The sequence below is a fragment of the Lampris incognitus genome, chromosome 2 (assembly GCF_029633865.1).
Source record: "Lampris incognitus isolate fLamInc1 chromosome 2, fLamInc1.hap2, whole genome shotgun sequence".
NCBI lineage: Eukaryota > Metazoa > Chordata > Actinopteri > Lampriformes > Lampridae > Lampris > Lampris incognitus.
The window spans coordinates 81,861,072-81,881,672 of NC_079212.1; the positions used below are offsets into that span (position 1 = coordinate 81,861,072).

The 20,601-nt window shown below is 44.1% G+C and overlaps 1 protein-coding gene across 1 annotated transcript in view; it reads right to left on the reverse strand.

The window, feature by feature from the left end:
• Positions 1–220: 220 nt before the first annotated feature.
• The window catches only part of kdm5ba (lysine (K)-specific demethylase 5Ba), a 67,926-nt gene continuing 47,545 nt past the window's right edge, over positions 221–20,601 (reverse strand). Inside the window, exons 19-27 of the mRNA XM_056272847.1 lie at positions 15,359–15,714; positions 13,897–14,035; positions 13,614–13,793; positions 13,372–13,530; positions 12,841–13,272; positions 6,467–6,557; positions 6,169–6,359; positions 5,783–6,046; positions 221–1,348 (exon numbers count right to left, since the gene is read on the reverse strand). Of these exons, the coding sequence (XP_056128822.1) occupies positions 1,211–1,348; positions 5,783–6,046; positions 6,169–6,359; positions 6,467–6,557; positions 12,841–13,272; positions 13,372–13,530; positions 13,614–13,793; positions 13,897–14,035; positions 15,359–15,714 (1,950 nt within the window). The 3' untranslated portion in view covers positions 221–1,210. The remainder of the gene's footprint in view (positions 1,349–5,782; positions 6,047–6,168; positions 6,360–6,466; positions 6,558–12,840; positions 13,273–13,371; positions 13,531–13,613; positions 13,794–13,896; positions 14,036–15,358; positions 15,715–20,601) is intronic.

The following is a 20,601-nucleotide window of genomic DNA, read 5'->3' on the forward strand; positions in this document are numbered from 1 at the left end:
GATGAAACTCCTCATTGTCAGGTGAAAAGAAGCGGCTGGTGACTCCACATGTATTGGAGGAGACATGTGGTAGTGTGCAGCCTTCCCCGGATCAGCAGAGGGGGTGGGACAGACTGGGACGGCTCACAAGAGTGGGGTAATTGGCCGGATATTTGGGGAGAAAAAAAAAAGGGGGGGATAAGCAAAAGTAAATAAATAAATAAAAGCCTAGACTTAAGTGAACAACTTTTTAATTTATAATGCAAACTGCAACATAGAAATTATATTATTTACCCAAAGGAGCAGAAGGTCATATACCCGTGGCAGTTAAATCACACAGTCTGTGTTAAATCTAAGTCCAACACACAATATTTTCATCCTAGCTCTTAAAGGGGGGGAAACACCCTACAACAGAACTTAACACTCCAACAACGTGGGGCAGCCCAGCCCAGTGCTGTGAACATGAGCAAGCACCTCCCACAGCTAGAAACTAGGGATCCAAGACTAAAAGGTACCCCCTCGGTAAAACTGAAGAACTACTCCATTCCATTACCTGGAGACCTGACGTATCAGTGTTTTTAAAAGGGTTTAGTCAAAACGTCTGGTCAACACCAGCTGTATCAAAACAAATAGGTGAGGAAGTCTGAATCCTGCATCTCATCGTCACCATTCCTCGGTTTGGACTCTGGAGAGTCATCCATGTTGACGAATACTGACTGACCTGTAACATCATGAAGTCAACATCTGTCAGAGTTCAACTTTTTCCTCAAGAACATCCTACCAAATGAATTTCCAAGCACAAATACAGCTTAATGTGAAAACCGAACTTCAATTAACAAGTTCAGTTATTGCTCAGATAAATAATAAACTCTACAAGATAAAGATTCACATTTTTCAGATGCATGTAAAAAAATCCAGGGTGTTCAAAAATGTGTGGTCAAATTGACATTTTTGGTTGAAAAAAAAATCCCTGCACTGTCAATTCTCAAATCATTTTTTTGTTTTTGTTTTTTTTGTTTTTGTTTTTTTACAATCTGCATCAAGTCTCACAAGGTTTTGGAAAAAACAGTGACAAAATTAATTTGCAATTCTGGAAAAGTAAATAGCACCATAGTCAGTAAGGGCAAGTCAAACTGTAAAAAGGGGGCGCCACATGGCACAAAGTTCCAATATGCGCACGAGCTGTGGCCTGTAACAAATCTACTGATCCTTCAGAGTAGATTTTTGGTCTTTATTCCCCCCTGACGTAGTCTGGCTGCGTACAGCTGATGCAGATATAGTCCTCCTTCTCCGCTTGTTCAGAAGACAGTCCTACACACACCTGGTGGAACCACTGGTTGCAGCTACCATCACACTGGACCCAGTTCACCTGAGAACACAGTGGGGTAAGATGAAGAAAGACGTGTGTTATCACAACACACTCAATTGATGCACTGTTACACTCCACCCGTCAGAGATGATCACAAAGCCGAAACAGCTCATCTGGACCACGTTTCAGAGATCCGTTGACATCATCATCTAAGTGACCTCTTCAGTCTCCCACCCTTATGAACAACACAAGTGCGTTTATGAACAACACAGTGTGTTTATAAACAATACAGTGGCATAACAACCCAAACCAACGACCAGTTTCATATGCAAACATGGGTGTGAGCATTAACTAGAGTTACAATGGTCATGTGTACTATTCACAGAGGATTTGGCAATGTTTGCAATCACAGCATTGTAAGATGGTGACAGATGCACTCTTTGCCCCCCCCCCCCCCGGTTCAGGGATGGTCGTTCCCTCTTCACATAGATGGCCTCTGACTCCCCATTCAAACCAGCGTTCCTCCCTATCAAGGATGCGCACATCCTCATCCTTTAAAGAGTGGACACGGGCCAGTGTCCAGTGTAGGTGGTGTAGACCACCTACAGTAGGTGGTGTAGACTGTGAAGTTCTGGTCTGACGTGTTAGCTCTCCTGTGTTGTGCCATCCTCTTGACCAGTCTGTTTGGTTTCCCCAATGTACAAGTCACAGCAATCCTCCTGGCACTTAACAGCGTACACTATATTGCTCTGTTTGTACCGGGGGACCTGATCCTTGGGGTGGACCAACTTCTGGCGCAGCGTGTTTTGGGGTTTGAAAGCAACTGAGACACGGTGTTTGAAAAGTGCACATCTCAGATTTTCCGACACTCCCACCAAATACGGAATCACCGCTGGTTTAAACGTAGGCAGCTGTTGTCCTTCTCCTCTCTTCCATCGGCTGGTGCACCGTTTGGGGTCTTCCTGGCTTTGACAAACACCCAGTTAGGATAACCACACTTAACCGGGCCTGTTTAATGTGGGATTTCTCCCCTTCCCCGGCCGCTGTGGCGGTGGGGACATTGTCAGCTCGGTGGAACAGCGTCCTGATGACTCCTAGTTTGTACTCCAGTGGATAATGAGAGTCAAACCTTCAGTACTGATCAGTATGTGTTGGTTTATGGTAAACATCATCAAATGTCCCCCATCACCAATTACAACTTCACAGCATAAGAAGGCTTAACTGTTATTTTTCACATCCTCTCCCTGGTGAACTTGATGTGGTGTCCACAGAGTTAATGTGCTTGGTGAAATGTGCTACATCCTGAGATTTAATTTTAACCCAGGTGTCGTCCACAAATCTGAACCAATGGCTAAGTAGTGTCCCTGGATAGGACATCAGAGCCTCTTTTCCACTTCCTCCATATACAAGTTGGCCACTACAGGTGAGGCTGGGGAACCCATAGCACACCCATGCCTCTGACTATAGTACTGCCCCGTATGTGAAGTACGTGGACTGAAGACACAGATTCAGGAGCAGACACACTTCGTCAGTGTTAAGGGTGGTCCTATGGCTAAGGGTGGGGTTGTTTTGTAATTTCATACGGACTACCTTCACTGCTTCATCAACAGGAACGCACGTGAAGAGAGACGTAGCATCGTAAGAGATCATTGTTTCATCCCTCTCCATAATGATCTCCCTCACCTTATCCACAACATCCATAGTGTTCTGCATGTGATGTTCATTACTGCCTACCAACGGGTTAAGAATAGATGCCAGAAACTTAGAGAGGTTATAGGTCACTGAGTTAATCATACAAACAATAGGCCGTAAGGGCACATCCTGTTTATGTATCTTAGGTAACCCATACAGACTAGGAGTAGCACCCCCTGGGTATAAACTGTGGTACAACATTCTGTCAGTAGCATTGTCCTGTTCTAACAGCTTCAAGACAATATGTCACCTTTTTTCTTGTAACCACTGCCTGGATCTCGTTGGCCAAAGAGTACCTCTGTCGTCATCTTACAATGATGTGATTTCAACCATTCCCAAATCCTGTATGAACAGTACACATGGCCACTGAAACTCCAGTTAATGAGTTGCATATGAAACCGGTCATGGTTTGGGTGGTTATGCCACTGTGTGGTTTATAAGGGTGGGACACGTGCAGTCAGCAGAGACTGAAGAGGTCACTTATACCCCATTTAGACTGGCAGCCCAAATTGGATTTTTGGCAAATCCAGATTGGAATCTGATTTCTTTTATATAGTCTGAACAGCAAAAAACACACTGGAATCTGATCTTTGCAAATCAGATTTGAGCCACATTCAGAGGTGATTTCATATCTGATTCAAATCTGATTTCTAAAGATGTGTCTCAGTCTAGACGCTCTAGCCACTCAAATCGGATTTCAAACTGTCCATTACCTCACTCGCACACGACACAACCCAACACACGTTAACGTCAGATTCTGAACGCGGAAGTTCAAACCCACATGCAACGAGAAGGAAGACAATCTAAAAAATGGAGAACAACAGTCCCTGGACAGACAAAGAAAACCCCACCTCAAATAGAACAGAAAGTTAATTTCGCCACACTATATAACCAGTGCGAATACAGGTATATTGGGGTTCTTGTCATCGCTTGTCCTTACAGTGTCTTATCAGGTCTAATCAATTCCTTATTTCAGTTCCTAGGTTCACAACTAAACAATTCATGTTTATGTAACTATGACCATAATATACACTACCGTTCAAAAGTGTGTACTACTCCCTTCAGAGGACAGCACAAACAGGCTCTAACAGGTACTATTTAATGAAGATGCCAGTTGGGGACCTGTGAGGCGTCTGTTTCTCAAACTAGAGACTCTAATGTACTTATCTTCTTGCTCAGTTGTGCAACGCGGCCTCCCACTTCTTTTTCTACTCTGGTTAGAGCCTGTTTGTGCTGTCCTCTGAAGGGAGTAGTACACACCGGTGTAGGAAATCTTCAATTTCTTAGCAATTTCTCGCATGGAATAGCCTTCATTTCTAAGAACAAGAATAGACTGTCGAGTTTCAGATGAAAGTTCTCTTTTTCTGGCCATTTTGAGCGTTTAATTGACCCCACAAATGTGATGCTCCAGAAACTCAATCTGCTCAAAGAAGTGCCCATCCAACCAATCCAACTTGTGGGAGCTGCTTCTGGAAGCGTGGGGCGCAATTTCTCCAGATTACCTCAACAAATTAACAGCTAGAATGCCAAAGGTCTGCAATGCTGTAATTGCTGCAAATGGAGGATTCTTTGACGAAAGCAATGTTTGATGTAAAAAAAAATCTTATTTCAAATACAAATCATTATTTCTAACCTTGTCAATGTCTTGACTCTATTTTCTATTCATTTCACAACATATGGTGGTGAATAAGTGTGACTTTTCATGGAAAACACAAAATTGTTTGGGTGATCCCAAACTTTTGAACGGTAGTGTAGGCGGTGCTAATATTAATATTCAAGTAATATTCACCTTGTTTAAAGCCACAAATGATGCTTTGCAGGTGATCGCCCACTGGAAGCCTGAAGTACTCATTTTGCAGTGTAGACAAAGCGGTACAAACTTCATGCACATTCACACACACAGCCGCTTTTCCCATCCCAAAGAGATGTGCAACGGTTCGGTATCCTGACCCAGTGGCTAGCCAATACAGGGCAACTGCAACCCACTTCTCCACACATATTGCCCGCCTGAGCTGTCTTGTTGTACGAGATTTGGTCGTAGGTGGTCACAGATCATATCAAATGTTCCCCAGCGCATTCCGAAGTTGGCAAGCCACTTGTCATCGTCAAATGTCCCAAGGACTACTTTTTCCCACCAGTCAACACTTTTTGGGTTGCACCACACCTCGCGCTGCCTAGCGAAGCCTGCCGTGACTGCAGCATGTAACATTGTGGTATATACCAGCCTCCTCCGTCGCTGATATTGTCTGATGCGACAGAGGAGTTCTGCACCGCGACTTGACAATGGCTGAAGGGTGAGATGACATATCTCCATGGTGTTTTGTTGTTGTCCGTCTTTTTTTGTCCGTCTGCACAGAAGTCGCCAGCATATTACGTCACACAATAAACGTGCAACGTACCCATGCCTATGTCGTAACCACAGCAACCAATGCAGATCGATCGATGATGTGGCTGCAGTCTGAACAAAGCCAAATCCGATCTGATCACTTGCAAATAACAGTCTGGACAGTCAGTCCTAAAGATCAGATTTGAGAAACAAACGGATTTGACTGCAGTCTAAATGGGGCCTTAGATGATGATGAAATGTTTCTCTCAATAAACGTTGTGTCCAGATGAACTGATTCACCTTTCTGTGACTTTCATACCTGGATTATTGAGCATAAAGACACCTTAAGAGAAGAGTTCTGACTTTGCTTACAAAAAAAACCCAAACAAACAAACAATTGAGAACAATTCGCATTAAATTATAATCCCAACAGACTGACTGGTGAAAACAATATATCAGCATGGTAGGAGACAAACCTCATCGGCCTCAGGCTCCCTGCACCAGGGTGCAGCGCACAGCGAGTAGTCCTCTTCTGAATCTGATGGAACAGGCTCAGACAGTGCGCTGGTTGGAGAGCAGGGCCTTGTGGCTCCTTCCCTCCTGTCTTTGCTTTTCTTTGAGCTTTTCTTTCGAGATTTCTTGGCTTTGTCGCTTTGCTGTGATTCTGAACTTTCCTTGCGTCGTTTGGTCCTCTTGCTCTGAAGGTTCAATGTCTCTTTTTTGACACAGGAAGTTCCCTTCTGCACACAACACAAATCCCACAACATTGCATTGACATTGATACATGCTCTCAGAGTGTGGACAGGAAGCCTGACCTGTCAGCTTTATGAACTTCAGCTGGAGCAGAGCTGGAAGCACTTACCTGAGTGTGTTTGGGGCTCCTGTGAGAATGGTGGTGGTGTTGTTGGTCCTTTGTTGTGCTGTTGCCATATGTGGGGCTATCAGGCGGTGGTTTAGCCAGTTTATGGACCAGGTATCTGTACAGCTGCTGTGTCTCAGGCAGCGTGACCTGCAGCAGGAACCCCTCCACCATCAGCTCCTCCAGCTCAGGGCCTAGTTTACAGACAAACACTGGAGGATGAGCAATGGTGCTCTCAGAGATCAACCACTAAAGAAAGCAACGCATGCTTTTAGTGCCGCGTTCTGAACTCATCACCTACCCTGGAGTGGAATGGATGGATGCTCAATGTAGAACGACACATCACTTGTTTCCTGAGTCACATATAAGGACATCCTGGGCCAGTGCCTCGCCTGCAAAAATGTAAGAGTAAACATAAAAACTAAAAATATGTGAAGAGAGACAAAAGCTTTTGACATCACTGTTCATAAAGGAACTGATGATGTCTGATAGTGTGAACATGCCATCTGATGATGCATTTTAAATGACGGAACAGAAGATTAGTAAAAGCAATAACCAGTATAGCTGCTCATAACATGCTGTTCTAATACTGCAAGTTATAAAAACAATGGAAGTAAACTGAATGCAGCTCGTTACATCTATCTTATTACATCTACGTTATTACACCTATGTTATTACATCTATGTTATTACACCTATGTTATTAGTCAGAAAATGTTCATTGTAGGATTGGATATACATGGTGAGCATGCAATGCTGAGTATGTAAGATTATACAACAGCAGCAAGTAAAGACGGATCTTTTATCTATTGAATAAAGGTTACATGAAAATACTGGAAAATTAGTAAAAGTGACTTTGGCAGAACAGATTGCCACCATTTAGCTTTATATTGATGAACTTGTATGACAGTAGGTTATTTCCAAGGTATTTTATATTGATGAACTTGTACGACAGCAGGTCATTTCAGAGGTATTTTATTAGCTCAGGAAGCGTCTCTACGCTCATCAGCTTTTTTTTTTTTTTTTAAAAAGATATACTAGTCATTTGAATTTGGCACTTAATATAGTGCCCTTTGAGGTCTGTGGAAGCCTTTTTTTTTTTGGTCATGACTTAACTGTGTGCTCCATGATCATCCAAAGTACATAAAAAGTGAGGTTAATAATAAAAAGAACAATTCCAACAGGGGTTTAACTTCTTTGGGGCTTGCAAACCTTAACATAGCTGCAAGCAATGATGAAGGACCAAGTATTGTAGTGCCACAAGTGACCAACCATGTCTGCAAGGAACTGATGACTTGATCTGTGATCCAGCGTTAAACTGTAGTTGATGTCAAGGCCAATAAGGGTTTCAAGTATCATACAAACTAATTGCATTGATGAGAATATAAGGTCCATTTCCTGTTTCCAATCAGCAATGCAATGAAATGAATTCATACTTGACCCATGGCAATCAGGGCCAAGAGGAAACGACCACCCCTGAACCGGGGGGGGGGGGGGGGGCAAGAGTACATCTGTCACCATCTTACAATGCTGTGATTGCAACCCCAACCCTCTGTGAATAGTACACATGACCTCTGAAACTCTAGTTAAAGCTAAACTCATATTTGATCATGAAACTGGTCGTTGGTTTTGGTCGTTATACATCTGTCACCATCTTGTAATGCTGTGCTGTGATTGCAACCATCCCTAATCCTCTGTGAATAGTACATGTGGCCTTTGAAACTCTAGTTTAAGGCCACACCCATATTTGAATATGAAAATGGTCATTGGTTTCGGTCATTATGCCACTAATACATGTAGGCCCCACTTCGTAACTTACAGGACTTGAAGGATCTGTAACGTCTTGGTGCCAGATACCAGAGGACACCTTCAGAGGTCTTGTGGAGTCCATGCCTCAATAGGTCAGAGCTATTTTGGCAGCATGAGCGGACACAATATTGGGCGGCACGGTGGCCCAGTGCCTAGCTCTGTCGCCTCACAGCAAGAAGGTCCTGGGTTCAAACCCCAGGGTTGTCCAACACTGGGGGTCATCCCAGGTCGTCCTCTGTGTGGAGTTTGCATGTTCTCCCCGTGTTTGCAGTGGGTTTTCTCCGGGTGCTCCAGTTTCCCCCACCATCAAAACAAACATGCATGTTAGGGTTTATACTCCTGTCTGTGCCCCTGAGCAAGGCAATGGGAAAAAAACTGGAGTTGGTTCCCGGGCACAGCATGAAAGTGGCAGCCCACTGCTCCTAGCTACACAGATCACAGCTAGGATGGGTTCATTTGCAGTGACTGAATTTCTGTAAGGGGATTAATAAAGGAAACCTAATAAATATTGGGCAGGTGGTTTTAATGTTTTGTCTGATCGGGGTACACACACACACACACACACACATACACTCACCAGCCACTTTATTAGGCACACCTGTCCAACTGCTCGTTAACGCAAATTTCTAATCAGCCAATCACATGGCAGCAACTCAATGCATTTAGGCATGTAGACATGGTCAAGACGATCTGCTGCAGTTCAAACCGAGCATCAGATTTGGGAAGAAAGGTGATTTAAGTGACTTTGAACGTGGCATGGTTGTTGGTGCCAGACGGGCTGGTCTGAGTATTTCAGAAACTGCTGATCTACTGGGATTTTCACGCACAACCATCTCTAGGGTTTACAGAGAATGGTCTGAAAAAGAGAAAATATCCAGTGAGCGGCAGTTCTGTGGGCGAAAATGCCTTGTTGATGCCAGAGGTCAGAGGAGAATGGCCAGACTGGTTCGAGCTGATAGAAAGGCAACAGTAACTCAAATAACCACTCATTACAACCGAGGTATGCAGAAGAGCATCTGTGAACGCACAACACGTCGAACCTTGAGGCAGATGGGCTACAGCAGCAGAAGACCACACCAGGTGCCACTCCTGTCAGCTAAGAACAGGAAACTGAGGCTACAATTCGCACAGGCTCACCAAAATTGGACAATAGAAGATTGGAAAAACGTTGCCTGGTCTGATGAGTCTCGATTTCTGCTGCGACATTCGGATGGTAGGGTCAGAATTTGGCGTCAACAACATGAAAGCACGGATCCATCCTGCCTTGTATCAATGGTTCAGGCTGGTGGTGGTGGTGTAACGGTGTGGGGGATATTTTCTTGGCACACTTTGGGCCCCTTAGTACCAATTGAGCATCGTGTCAACGCCACAGCCTACCTGAGTATTGTTGCTGACCATGTCCATCCCTTTATTACCACAGTGTTCCCATCTTCTGATGGCTACTTCCAGCAGGATAACGCGCCATGTCATAAAGCTCGAATCATCTCAGACTGGTTTCTTGAACATGACAATGAGTTCACTGTACTCAAATGGCCTCCACAGTCACCAGATCTCAATCCAATAGAGCACCTTTGGGATGTGGTGGACCGGGAGATTCGCATCACGGATGTGCAGCCGACAAATCTACAGCAACTGCATGATGCTATCATATATGGACCAAACTCTCTGAGTAATGTTTCCAGTACCTTGTTGAATCTATGCCATGAAGGATTAAGGCAGTTCTGAAGGCAAAAGGGGGTCCAACCCGGTACTAGCAAGGTGTACCTAATAAAGTGGCCAGTGAGTGTGTGTGTGTGTGTGTATATGTATATATATATATATATATATATATATATATATATATATATATATATATATATATATATATATATATATATATAAAACATCCACCAATCACTATGTGTGGTTGGTTGGCCAGCACCTGCTTGTCTGTCTGGAACTTGTAGTCCCACAGGACCTTAGCTCTGCTGTTCTCAACCACCTTTGGAGGGGTTTCCTGTCTGGACTTGGGGACTTCCAGTCCATATTGGGCAAAAACATTCCTGTATACTATCCTGCCCACTTGGTTATGCCTCTCGGGGTATGCTGTCCCAGCCTGCATCCTACACCCTGCTACACCCTGTGCTGGACTGTCTCAGGGGCATCTTCGCACAACCTGCACCTTGGATCCTGTCAGGCAGCAGAGGACAAAGAGATGGTTTGCCAAGTTTGGTATGGTGTGGAAAAGGTCAGTCTGAAGGACAGCACAGAGGTTCTGATCATGGCAGCCCAAAAGCAGGTATCCAACACCAGATCCATACAGGCAGGCTACCACAGCAGACAGTATCCAAGTTGCAGGCTGTGCAAAGATGCCCCAGTGCAATATATTGCGTCAATGCTTGTAGTTGTCAATTTTACAAACCTGTTACTTCAAACACAAAGAATGCAGCTGGAAACTCTGTGTAATGATGGGAGCTCAGTCATTAAGCCTCATTCGCTTCCACTGCACTGATGATGCTGACATACAGTTAGGTCCGTAAATATTTGGACAGTGACACAATTATCATAATTTTGGCCCTGTAATCTACCACAGTGGATTTGAAATGAAACAATCAAGATGCAATTGAAGTGCAGATTTTAAGCTTTATTTTGAGGGTATTTACATCAAAATTGGAGGAAGGGTTTAGAAACTGCAACAACTTTCATACATGGCCCCCTCATTTCAAGGGACCAAAAGTAATTGGACAAATGAATATAATCATAAATAAAAAGTTCATTCTTAATATTTAGTTGAGATTCCTTTGCAGGCGATGACTAGCTGAAGTCTAGAGCCCATGGATATCAACAAACGCTGGGTTTCCTCCTTTGTGATGCACTGCCGGGCCTTGACTGCAGCTGTCTTGAGTTGTTGTTTGTTTGCAGGTCTTTCTGCCTTAAGTTTTGTCTTAAGCAAGTGAAATGCATGCTCGATCGGACTGAGCTCAGGTGATTGACTTGGCCATTGTAGAATATTCCACTTCTTTGTCTTGAAAAACTCCTGGGTTGCTGTGGCAGTATGTTTTGGGTCATTGTCCATCTGTACTGTGAAGCGCCGTCCAACCAACTTTGCTGAATTTGAGCCAACTGTCCAATTACTTTTGGTCCCTTGAAATGAGAGGACTAAGTATGAAAGTTGTTGGCAGTTCCTAAACCCATCCTCCAAGTTTGATGTAAATACCCTCAAATTAAAGCTGAAAGTCTGCACTTTAATTGCATCTTGATTATTTTATGTCAAATCCAGTGTGATAGATTACAGGGTCAAAATTATGAAAGTTGTGTCATTGTCCAAATATTTATGGACCCAACGGTATACAGCAAAATTCTATTAAAATGTTCAAAATGGTAAGTATGGCATCTCATTTTCTTCTGCTCATCGCAGACGCTCTCCAACATCTTGAAATGACATGAGCTCCACTACACATCTCACTTTTTACACGTGTGCTGTAACTGCTGCTTGCAGCTAGTATATCCGTGTATTGTGTGTAATGCCTAATTCAATGCTTTATAACTCCAGAACTTAAAGTGGCATCATTTCTAAATATTTATATAGTGGCAGTGAGAATAGCTGGGCATTTAGATATCTACTATGTAGCATTAAAACTGCAGTAGTAATCACAGTTTTACAATGTGGAAAAAGATTGTTCAGCCACCTGAGTGGTGCACGATTAGCGTGTACGGGGAGTGCTAGTGTCAAACAAACTGATAACTCAAAAATCATAAATCACTTCTGCTGGATATTTACTTATCTAGTCATTGTCAGTGACGAGAGGAGTTTCTGAATATTTAAACATTTGTCCTTCAGCTCCATCTATGGAGCTAAACTGGTCTCAGTGGGACTTGAATTTAATGCTTGTAAATCTTTTCTTTTAAAACTAAGCATATATTGACCTTATTTACATTTTTTACAATGAATGGCAAATATTGGACAAAATTGCCAGTTAAGAGTAGCAAAAAATGTTTTGGACAAACTTCAAAATGTCAAAAAGTCCAATTTAGCAAAAATAGAAAATGCTTTTTTGAACTCAGCATGACCCAAGGAATCAGATGAAAAAAAGAATAAGGTCAGAGAAGAGGTCAAATGGTTGAAAAGCTATCCACACAAATAGACGTCATGTTTTTGCCTGTTGGTGGTGCAAGAGGACTCCAAAATTTGTGAATGGATGTTTGGAACTGTCCCCCATCAGTCTGCCGAATTTTTATAAAAATTCTACAAACCGTCCCCCCCCCCCCCTTTTTCCTTCCCAATTGTATCCGGCCAATTACCCCACTCTTCCACACTGTCCCGGTCTCTGCTCCACCCCCTCTGCCGATCCAGGGAGGGCTGCAGACCATCACGTCTCCTCCGATACATGTGGAGTCACCAGCTGCTTCTTTTCACCTGACAGCGAGGAGTTTCACCAGGCGGACGGAGCGCGTGGGAGGATCACACTATTCCCCAGTTCCCCCTCTCCCCCGAACAGGCGCCCCGACCGACCAGAGGAGGTGCTAGTACAGTGACCAGGACACATACCCACATCTGGCTTCCCACCGGCAGACACGGCCAATTGTGTCTGTAGGGGCGCCCAACCAAGCCGGAGGTAACATGGGGATTCAAACCGGCTATCGCTGTGTTGGTAGGCAATGGAATAGACTGCCACACCACCCGGACGCCCTACAAACAGTTCTATGGGCTGCAATGGACTCCCACTGCATAATAAATAATAATAATAATAATAATAATGATGAGAAAAAATAGAAAAACACCAAGTACCTGCACTTTTGGTGCTTAGCTCTTAATAACGAACCTGAGCAAAAATAATAAAACACAGCTACTAATTAAACACAAGACACACAAAAAAGTGCAACCTACTTTCCCACAGGCCATGTCAGAAACTTCCTCCAGCATGTCCTCTGTGCATGAAAGCTGAACTCTGTGCTGCCAGCGCACCGTCCTCTCAATCAGGAAGCGAAGAGCATCCCCTTCTGGCAGTCGAACCCGGATCCTCTGCAGTGATGCAAGTAAGGGCAGAACCCTGTCCAGAGGGGGTTTTCTTGATCGCTGGCAAAGTGGGCAGAGCCAAGCTATGTCACGTTGGAGATCAACAGTTGTTGTGATACAGCCACAGTGGAAAGCTTCATGACAAAGCTCACACTGCACCATGGCACCTGAAGGGGCCTTGTGGCAAACACACACACTTAGCCCAGAGGAATTTTCAGCAGGAAGAAGCTTAGACTCATTTGAAGCCCTCAGAGCCAACAACATCTCCATCTCCTTCTGACGTACCTCAGCAAGAGTAACCATCTGGGGGGGGGGGGCAAAGTTATAGCAGTTCGTAAGTACATTAAATAAAAGCCTAATCTTAGCCGGGGAGAAAAAAGAAAGGAGTTCGACTGCACTTACAGCAGAAGCAGAGTCCTTGCTGTCATAAAGAGCTCTTTCCACGTCACTTAGAGAGTCCAGTTTGGTTGAATTTTTTCTGCTGATCTGCATAACCTCTTTTGTCTTTTTTGTTTTAGTCTTCTGAAGCCCTGTTCCCACATCACATCTAGGGCAGAGCACCTGCACATACAAAACATTTTTTTTCTCATCTTACTACTTCCATTTAGCAAACAACCAGTTCTGCCAATGCTGTTGATTTTTACCTCTAGCAGGGAAAAAGGGGAGTTCTTCACTAGGAATGTTTTCGCTGCACTTTCCTTCCAGGTCTGTACATCAGCAACTAGAGCCTTCAGTCGACCCAGGGGATCAAGCCACACTGGGATACCCTCTGCTCTGAGCACCAACTCAGAGAGACTGTGCAGCACAGGTATACGCCCCCCCAACTGCAAACATGCACAGACAAGTATACATATACACAGTGAAAACTCAACAATCTGGTCAGGTGATATAAACATTGCACAAGACAAACAGGTAAGTTGATTTCACCTGGAGCGCCTCAGCCTCTTGAAGCCAGTTCTTGGCCTTGAGGACAACATCTTTCAGCTGCAAACAGTTAGGTAGATAAGCAGGGATGTTCTCCACCTCCTGAAGGGCTGCCTCAAGAGTTTCTAGGCAATGACATGGCCTTTGGAAAGAATAACATAATTTAGCTTGTTTGTTGGTGAACTGGTGTGCACAGAAAATACGGCAGTGTGTGTCATATTGCCCAATAGGGACAATACACAATACACAGAAGAAAAACACATCACAACTGGTGTTAGTAGAAACTCAAGTTTCATCAGCAATTCAGAAGTGTTCTAACTGCTAGCTGTGGCAGTATGAGGCGGGCTCTTGATAAACAGTATATGTGCAGCCATACACCCAGCTGGTTAAGCACTGCCCACCACAAACAAGTTTGTCCATCACAGTCCAGCAACAGATGTCAACGGAATTTTTTCCCCCTCCTTTTTCTCCCCAATTGTATTCGGCCAATTACCCCACTCTTCCAAGCTGTCCCGGTCACTGCTCCACCCCCTCTGCCGATCCGGGGAGGGCTGCAGACTACCACATGCCTCCTCCAATACATGTGGAGTCACCAACCACTTCTTTTCACCTGACAGTGAGGAGCTTCACCAGGGGGACGTAGCGCGTGGGAGGATCAGGCTATTCCCCCCAGTCCGAACAGCCGCCCCAACCAACCAGAGGAGGCGCTAGTACAGCGACCAGGACACATGCCCACATCCGGCTTCCCACCTGCAGACACGGCCAATTGTGTCTGTAGGGACGCCCGACCAAGCCGGGGGTAGCACGGGGATTCAAACCGGTGATCCCCATGTTGGTAGGCAACGGGATAGACCACCACCACGCTACCCAGATACCCTAGATGTCAACTGAATTTAGGGCAGTTTTCCCTCCTTTCCCTAACATTTCCCACAACAGCAGAAAATCAAAGATTAACATGGAATTCTCTATTGACCTGTACTTCACTTATAAATACACCAAAATGAGGACCCAGTATATTAGCTTAATAAAAGCATCTTTATTGCAGTAAATAAGTAGTGAAGTAGAAAAAATGCTAAAAATGAGGGGTATGCTGTGAAATATTGGGTGAGCTTAAAAAGACCACAATAGAAGTTTTAATTCTATTTATACAGGATATGATTTTAGTGCGCTCAAACTGCATACCACATTCAAAAGTCTGTCTAGCAAATGGTAAGAATTACATGAACCAAGTGCATTTCTATATTTATGGGAGGCAAAACACTGTAGGGTCCATAGACCATTAAAAATTAAAAAGGGTCCATTTGAAGTTAATTAAGAATCACTTAATAGCCCATCCAAATTAAAGTCCTTCCATCTTTCCCTTGTATTTTATTCAAAGCTGGATTCAAAGTAGAAATGAATATGGAACCAATGCAAATACTGTGTATATTTAAAACGGGGCTAAGGAACAGTACACTGCGCTCACCTGGCTTCCATGAGGCCAAGCGCCCGCTCCTCCCATTGCTCTGACACAGTCAGCAGCTCCTGCAGGCGTGCCATGGCCCTCTCCACAGAACTATGAGGGACCAAGCCCACACCTTGATCTATGAGCCTTCTCATGGTGTCAAGACACAGGCTGTCAGGCCTGCTGCTAGCAAGCTGCACTGCGTCCAGCCAGCGGGCCTGCTCTAGCCTCTCCCTCAGCAGGGGTAGCTGGGGCAGTTCCACGTCCAGGCTCAGACTAACATCCAATAAGCCCTGCAGCTCTGACGGGCTGGGAGAATCATCAGAGAGCAGCCTTTCGCTGCATTGCTGAAAGTCATCCACCCGAGTCAGGAGATCCTGGGGGGGTTGATAAGTACACACACGCGCACACACACACACACACACACACACACACACACACACACACGATAAGCATATATATATATATATATATATACACTACCGTTCAAAAGTTTGGGATCACCCAAACAATTTCGTGTTTTCCATGAAAAGTCACACTTATTCACCACCATATGTTGTGAAATGAATAGAAAATAGAGTCAAGACATTGACAAGGTTAGAAATAATGATTTGTATTTGAAATAAGATTTTTTTTACATCAAACTTTGCTTTCGTCAAAGAATCCTCCATTTGCAGCAATTACAGCATTGCAGACCTTTGGCATTCTAGCTGTTAATTTGTTGAGGTAATCTGGAGAAATTGCACCCCACGCTTCCAGAAGCAGCTCCCACAAGTTGGATTGGTTGGATGGGCACTTCTTTGAGCAGATTGAGTTTCTGGAGCATCACATTTGTGGGGTCAATTAAACGCTCAAAATGGCCAGAAAAAGAGAACTTTCATCTGAAACTCGACAGTCTATTCTTGTTCTTAGAAATGAAGGCTATTCCATGCGAGAAATTGCTAAGAAATTGAAGATTTCCTACACCGGTGTGTACTACTCCCTTCAGAGGACAGCACAAACAGGCTCTAACAGGTACTATTTAATGAAGATGCCAGTTGGGGACCTGTGAGGCGTCTGTTTCTCAAACTAGAGACTCTAATGTACTTATCTTCTTGCTCAGTTGTGCAACGCGGCCTCCCACTTCTTTTTCTACTCTGGTTAGAGCCTGTTTGTGCTGTCCTCTGAAGGGAGTAGTACACACCGGTGTAGGAAATCTTCAATTTCTTAGCAATTTCTCGCATGGAATAGCCTTCATTTCTAAGAACAAGAATAGACTGTCGAGTTTCAGATGAAAGTTCTCTTTTTCTGGCCATTTTGAGCGTTTAATTGACCCCACAAATGTGATGCTCCAGAAACTCAATCTGCTCAAAGAAGTGCCCATCCAACCAATCCAACTTGTGGGAGCTGCTTCTGGAAGCATGGGGTGCAATTTCTCCAGATTACCTCAACAAATTAACAGCTAGAATGCCAAAGGTCTGCAATGCTGTAATTGCTGCAAATGGAGGATTCTTTGACGAAAGCAAAGTTTGATGTAAAAAAAATCTTATTTCAAATACAAATCATTATTTCTAACCTTGTCAATGTCTTGACTCTATTTTCTATTCATTTCACAACATATGGTGGTGAATAAGTGTGACTTTTCATGCAAAACACAAAATTGTTTGGGTGATCCCAAACTTTTGAACGGTAGTGTATATATATATATATATATATATATATATATATATACACACACACACTCACTGGTCACTTTATTAGGTACACCTTGCTAGTATCGGGTTGGACCCCCTTTTGCCTTCTGAACTGCCTTAATCCTTCGTGGCATAGATTCAACAAGGTACTGGAAACATTCCTCAGAGAGTTTGGTCCATATTGACATGATAGCATCACGCAGTTGCTGCAGATTTGTCGGCTGCACATCCATGATGCGAATCTCCCGGTCCACCACATCCCAAAGGTGCTCTATTGGATTGAGATCTGGTGACTGTGGAGGCTATTTGAGTACAGTGAACTCATTGTCATGTTCAAGAAACCAGTCTGAGATGATTCGAGCTTTATGACATGGCGCGTTATCCTGCTGGAAGTAGCCATCAGAAGATGGGAACACTGTGGTAATAAAGGGATGGACATGGTCAGCAACAATACTCAGGTAGGCTGTGGCGTTGACACGATGCTCAATTGGTACTAAGGGGCCCAAAGTGTGCCAAGAAAATATCCCCCACACCGTTACACCACCACCACCAGCCTGAACCATTGATACAAGGCAGGATGGATCCATGCTTTCATGTTGTTGACGCCAAAATCTGACCCTACCATCCGAATGTCGCAGCAGAAATCGAGACTCATCAGACCAGGCAACGTTTTTCCAATCTTCTATTGTCCAATTTTGGTGAGCCTGTGCGAATTGTAGCCTCAGTTTCCTGTTCTTAGCTGACAGGAGTGGCACCTGGTGTGGTCTTCTTCTGCTGTAGCCCATCTGCCTCAAGGTTCGACGTGTTGTGCGTTCAGAGATGCTCTTCTGCATACCTCGGTTGTAATGAGTGGTTATTTGAGTTACTGTTGCCTTTCTATCAGCTCGAACCAGTCTGGCCATTCTCCTCTGACCTCTGGCATCAACAAGGCATTTTCGCCCACAGAACTGCCACTCACTGGATATTTTCTCTTTTTCGGACCATTCTCTGTAAAGCCTAGAGATGGTTGTGCGTGAAAATCCCAGTAGATCAGCAGTTTCTGAAATATTCAAACCAGCCCGTCTGGCACCAACAACCATGCCACGTTCAAAGTCACTTAAATCACCTTTCTTCCCCATTCTGATGCTCGGTTTGAACTGCAGCAGATCGTCTTGACCATGTCTACATGCCTAAATGCATTGAGTTGCTGCCATGTGATTGGCTGATTAGAAATTTGCGTTAACGAGCAGTTGGACAGGTGTGCCTAATAAAGTGGCCGGTGAGTGTATATAAAGGCTGAAAGATTTGGGAAAAATATCCAACTGATTTTTCTGACAGATATTGCGATTTGATTTGCGATATAATTTTTGAAAATCAAACTTCAGTTCATTATTCACTGTATAATAAATTTATAACGTGATGGAGCCTCACCACTTGAGAACACTGAAATATTAATTGCTCTTTATAATATTCTGAGGAGAGTGAAAATATATGGATTCAAAATGTAATTATTAAAACAAAAAATGGTATAGAAGCACATGTCTTTTGTCCATCGTTTTTATGACATTTCGAAAGCCCTCTTTGGACACCGTATTTATTGCCACCATGTCTTTGGTGAGGTAATGAGTGATGGCGCTTGTTATCTTGCAGTGTCTCCGCAAACTCTTGTTGTACGGGGTAGCAGCCACAAAAGACTCCGAAATTGTAGTTTGCCTACTTTTATCTGTGGCAGCAGCACCACTTTCTTTAGTCTTATTTTTCGAACACTCATTGTATACTAGGTGTTTATGATGGCCTTTCAAGTGCTGGTACAAGTTTGTTGTGTTACCTCGGGTGTTAGCCACTCTTCGACGGCAGGTTTTGCAGAGCACCGTTGTTTGCTGCACATCGTTTTTGGAAAATCCAAAATACTCCCAAATAATCGAAGTGCCACCCTTCTTTGGCACTAACTCTTCAGGTGCTTCACCTTCCGTGACACTGGCAGCCATTTCTAATCTCTTTTCTCTATATCTGTGATTCCTACACCACGAGTTTCCTAAACGCTCACACACGTGTTTTTTTGTTGGTGGGCATACTCGAGCGCTATAAGTAGGGACACTTCTGATAGGTGAGTGTGTCTCCTACGTGAGAAGAACTGATTGGTGAGTATGACTGTCACACAAGAGGAACGACACAGACTGATTCATGCGGTCGACAGGCCAACATGAATTTTTAAACCATATACAACTGATTTATGACCGTATCAGAGTCACAAGCGGCAGAATTAATCGTAGTCTTTGCGGTTTGCTAATCGCGCAAGTTCAAATCGCGATTTCGATTAGAATTCAATTAATCGTTCAGCCCTAATATATACACTCACCGGCCACTTTATTAGGCACACCCGTCCAACTGCTCGTTAACGCAAATTTCTAATCAGCCAATCACATGGAAGCAACTCAATGCATTTAGGCATGTAGACATGGTCAAGACGATCTGCTGCAGTTCAAACCGAGCATCAGAATGGGGAAGAAAGGTGATTTAAGTGACTTTGAACATGGCATTGTTGTTGGTGCCAGACGGGCTGGTCTGAGTATTTCAGAAACTGCTGATCTACTGGGATTTTCACGCACAACCATCTCTAGGGTTTAAAGAGAATGGTCTGAAAAAGAGAAAATATCCAGTGAGTGGCAGTTCTGTGGGCGAAAATGCCTTGTTGATGCCAGAGGTCAGAGGAGAATGGCCAGACTGGTTCGAGCTGATAGAAAGGCAACAGTAACTCAAATAACCACTCATTACAACCGAGGTATGCAGAAGAGCATCTGTGAACGCACAACACGTCGAACCTTGAGGCAGATGGGCTACAGCAGAAGAAGACCACACCGGGTGCCACTCCTGTCAGCTAAGAACAGGAAACTGAGGCTACAATTCGCACAGGCTCACCAAAATTGGACAATAGAAGATTGGAAAAACGTTGCCTGGTCTGATGAGTCTCGATTTCTGCTGCGAAATTCGGATGGTAGGGTCAGAATTTGGCGTCAACAACATGAAAGCATGGATCCATCCTGCCTTGTATCAACGGTTCAGGCTGCTGGTGGTGGTGCAATGGTGTGGGGGATATTTTCTTGGCACACTTTGGGCCCCTTAGTACCAATTGAGCATCGTGTCAACGCCACAGCCTACCTGAGTATTGTTGCTGACCATGTCCATCCCTTTATGACCACAGTGTTCCCATTTTCTGATGGCTACTTCCAGCAGGATAACGCGCCATGTCATAAAGCTCGAGTCATCTCAGACTGGTTTCTTGAACATGACAATGAGTTCACTGTACTCAAATAGCCTCCACAGTCACCAGATCTCAATCCAATAGAGCACCTTTGGGATGTGGTGGACCGGGAGATTCGCATCATGGATGTGCAGCCGACAAATCTGCAGCAACTGCGCAATGCTATCATGTCAATATGGACCAAACTCTCTGAGGAATGTTTCCAGTACCTTGTTGAATCTATGCCACGAAGGATTAAGGCAGTTCTGAAGGCAAAAGGGGGTCCAACCCAGTACTAGCAAGGTGTACCTAATAAAGTGGCCAGTGAGTGTATATACAGTGCATCCGAAAAGTATTCACACCCCTTCACT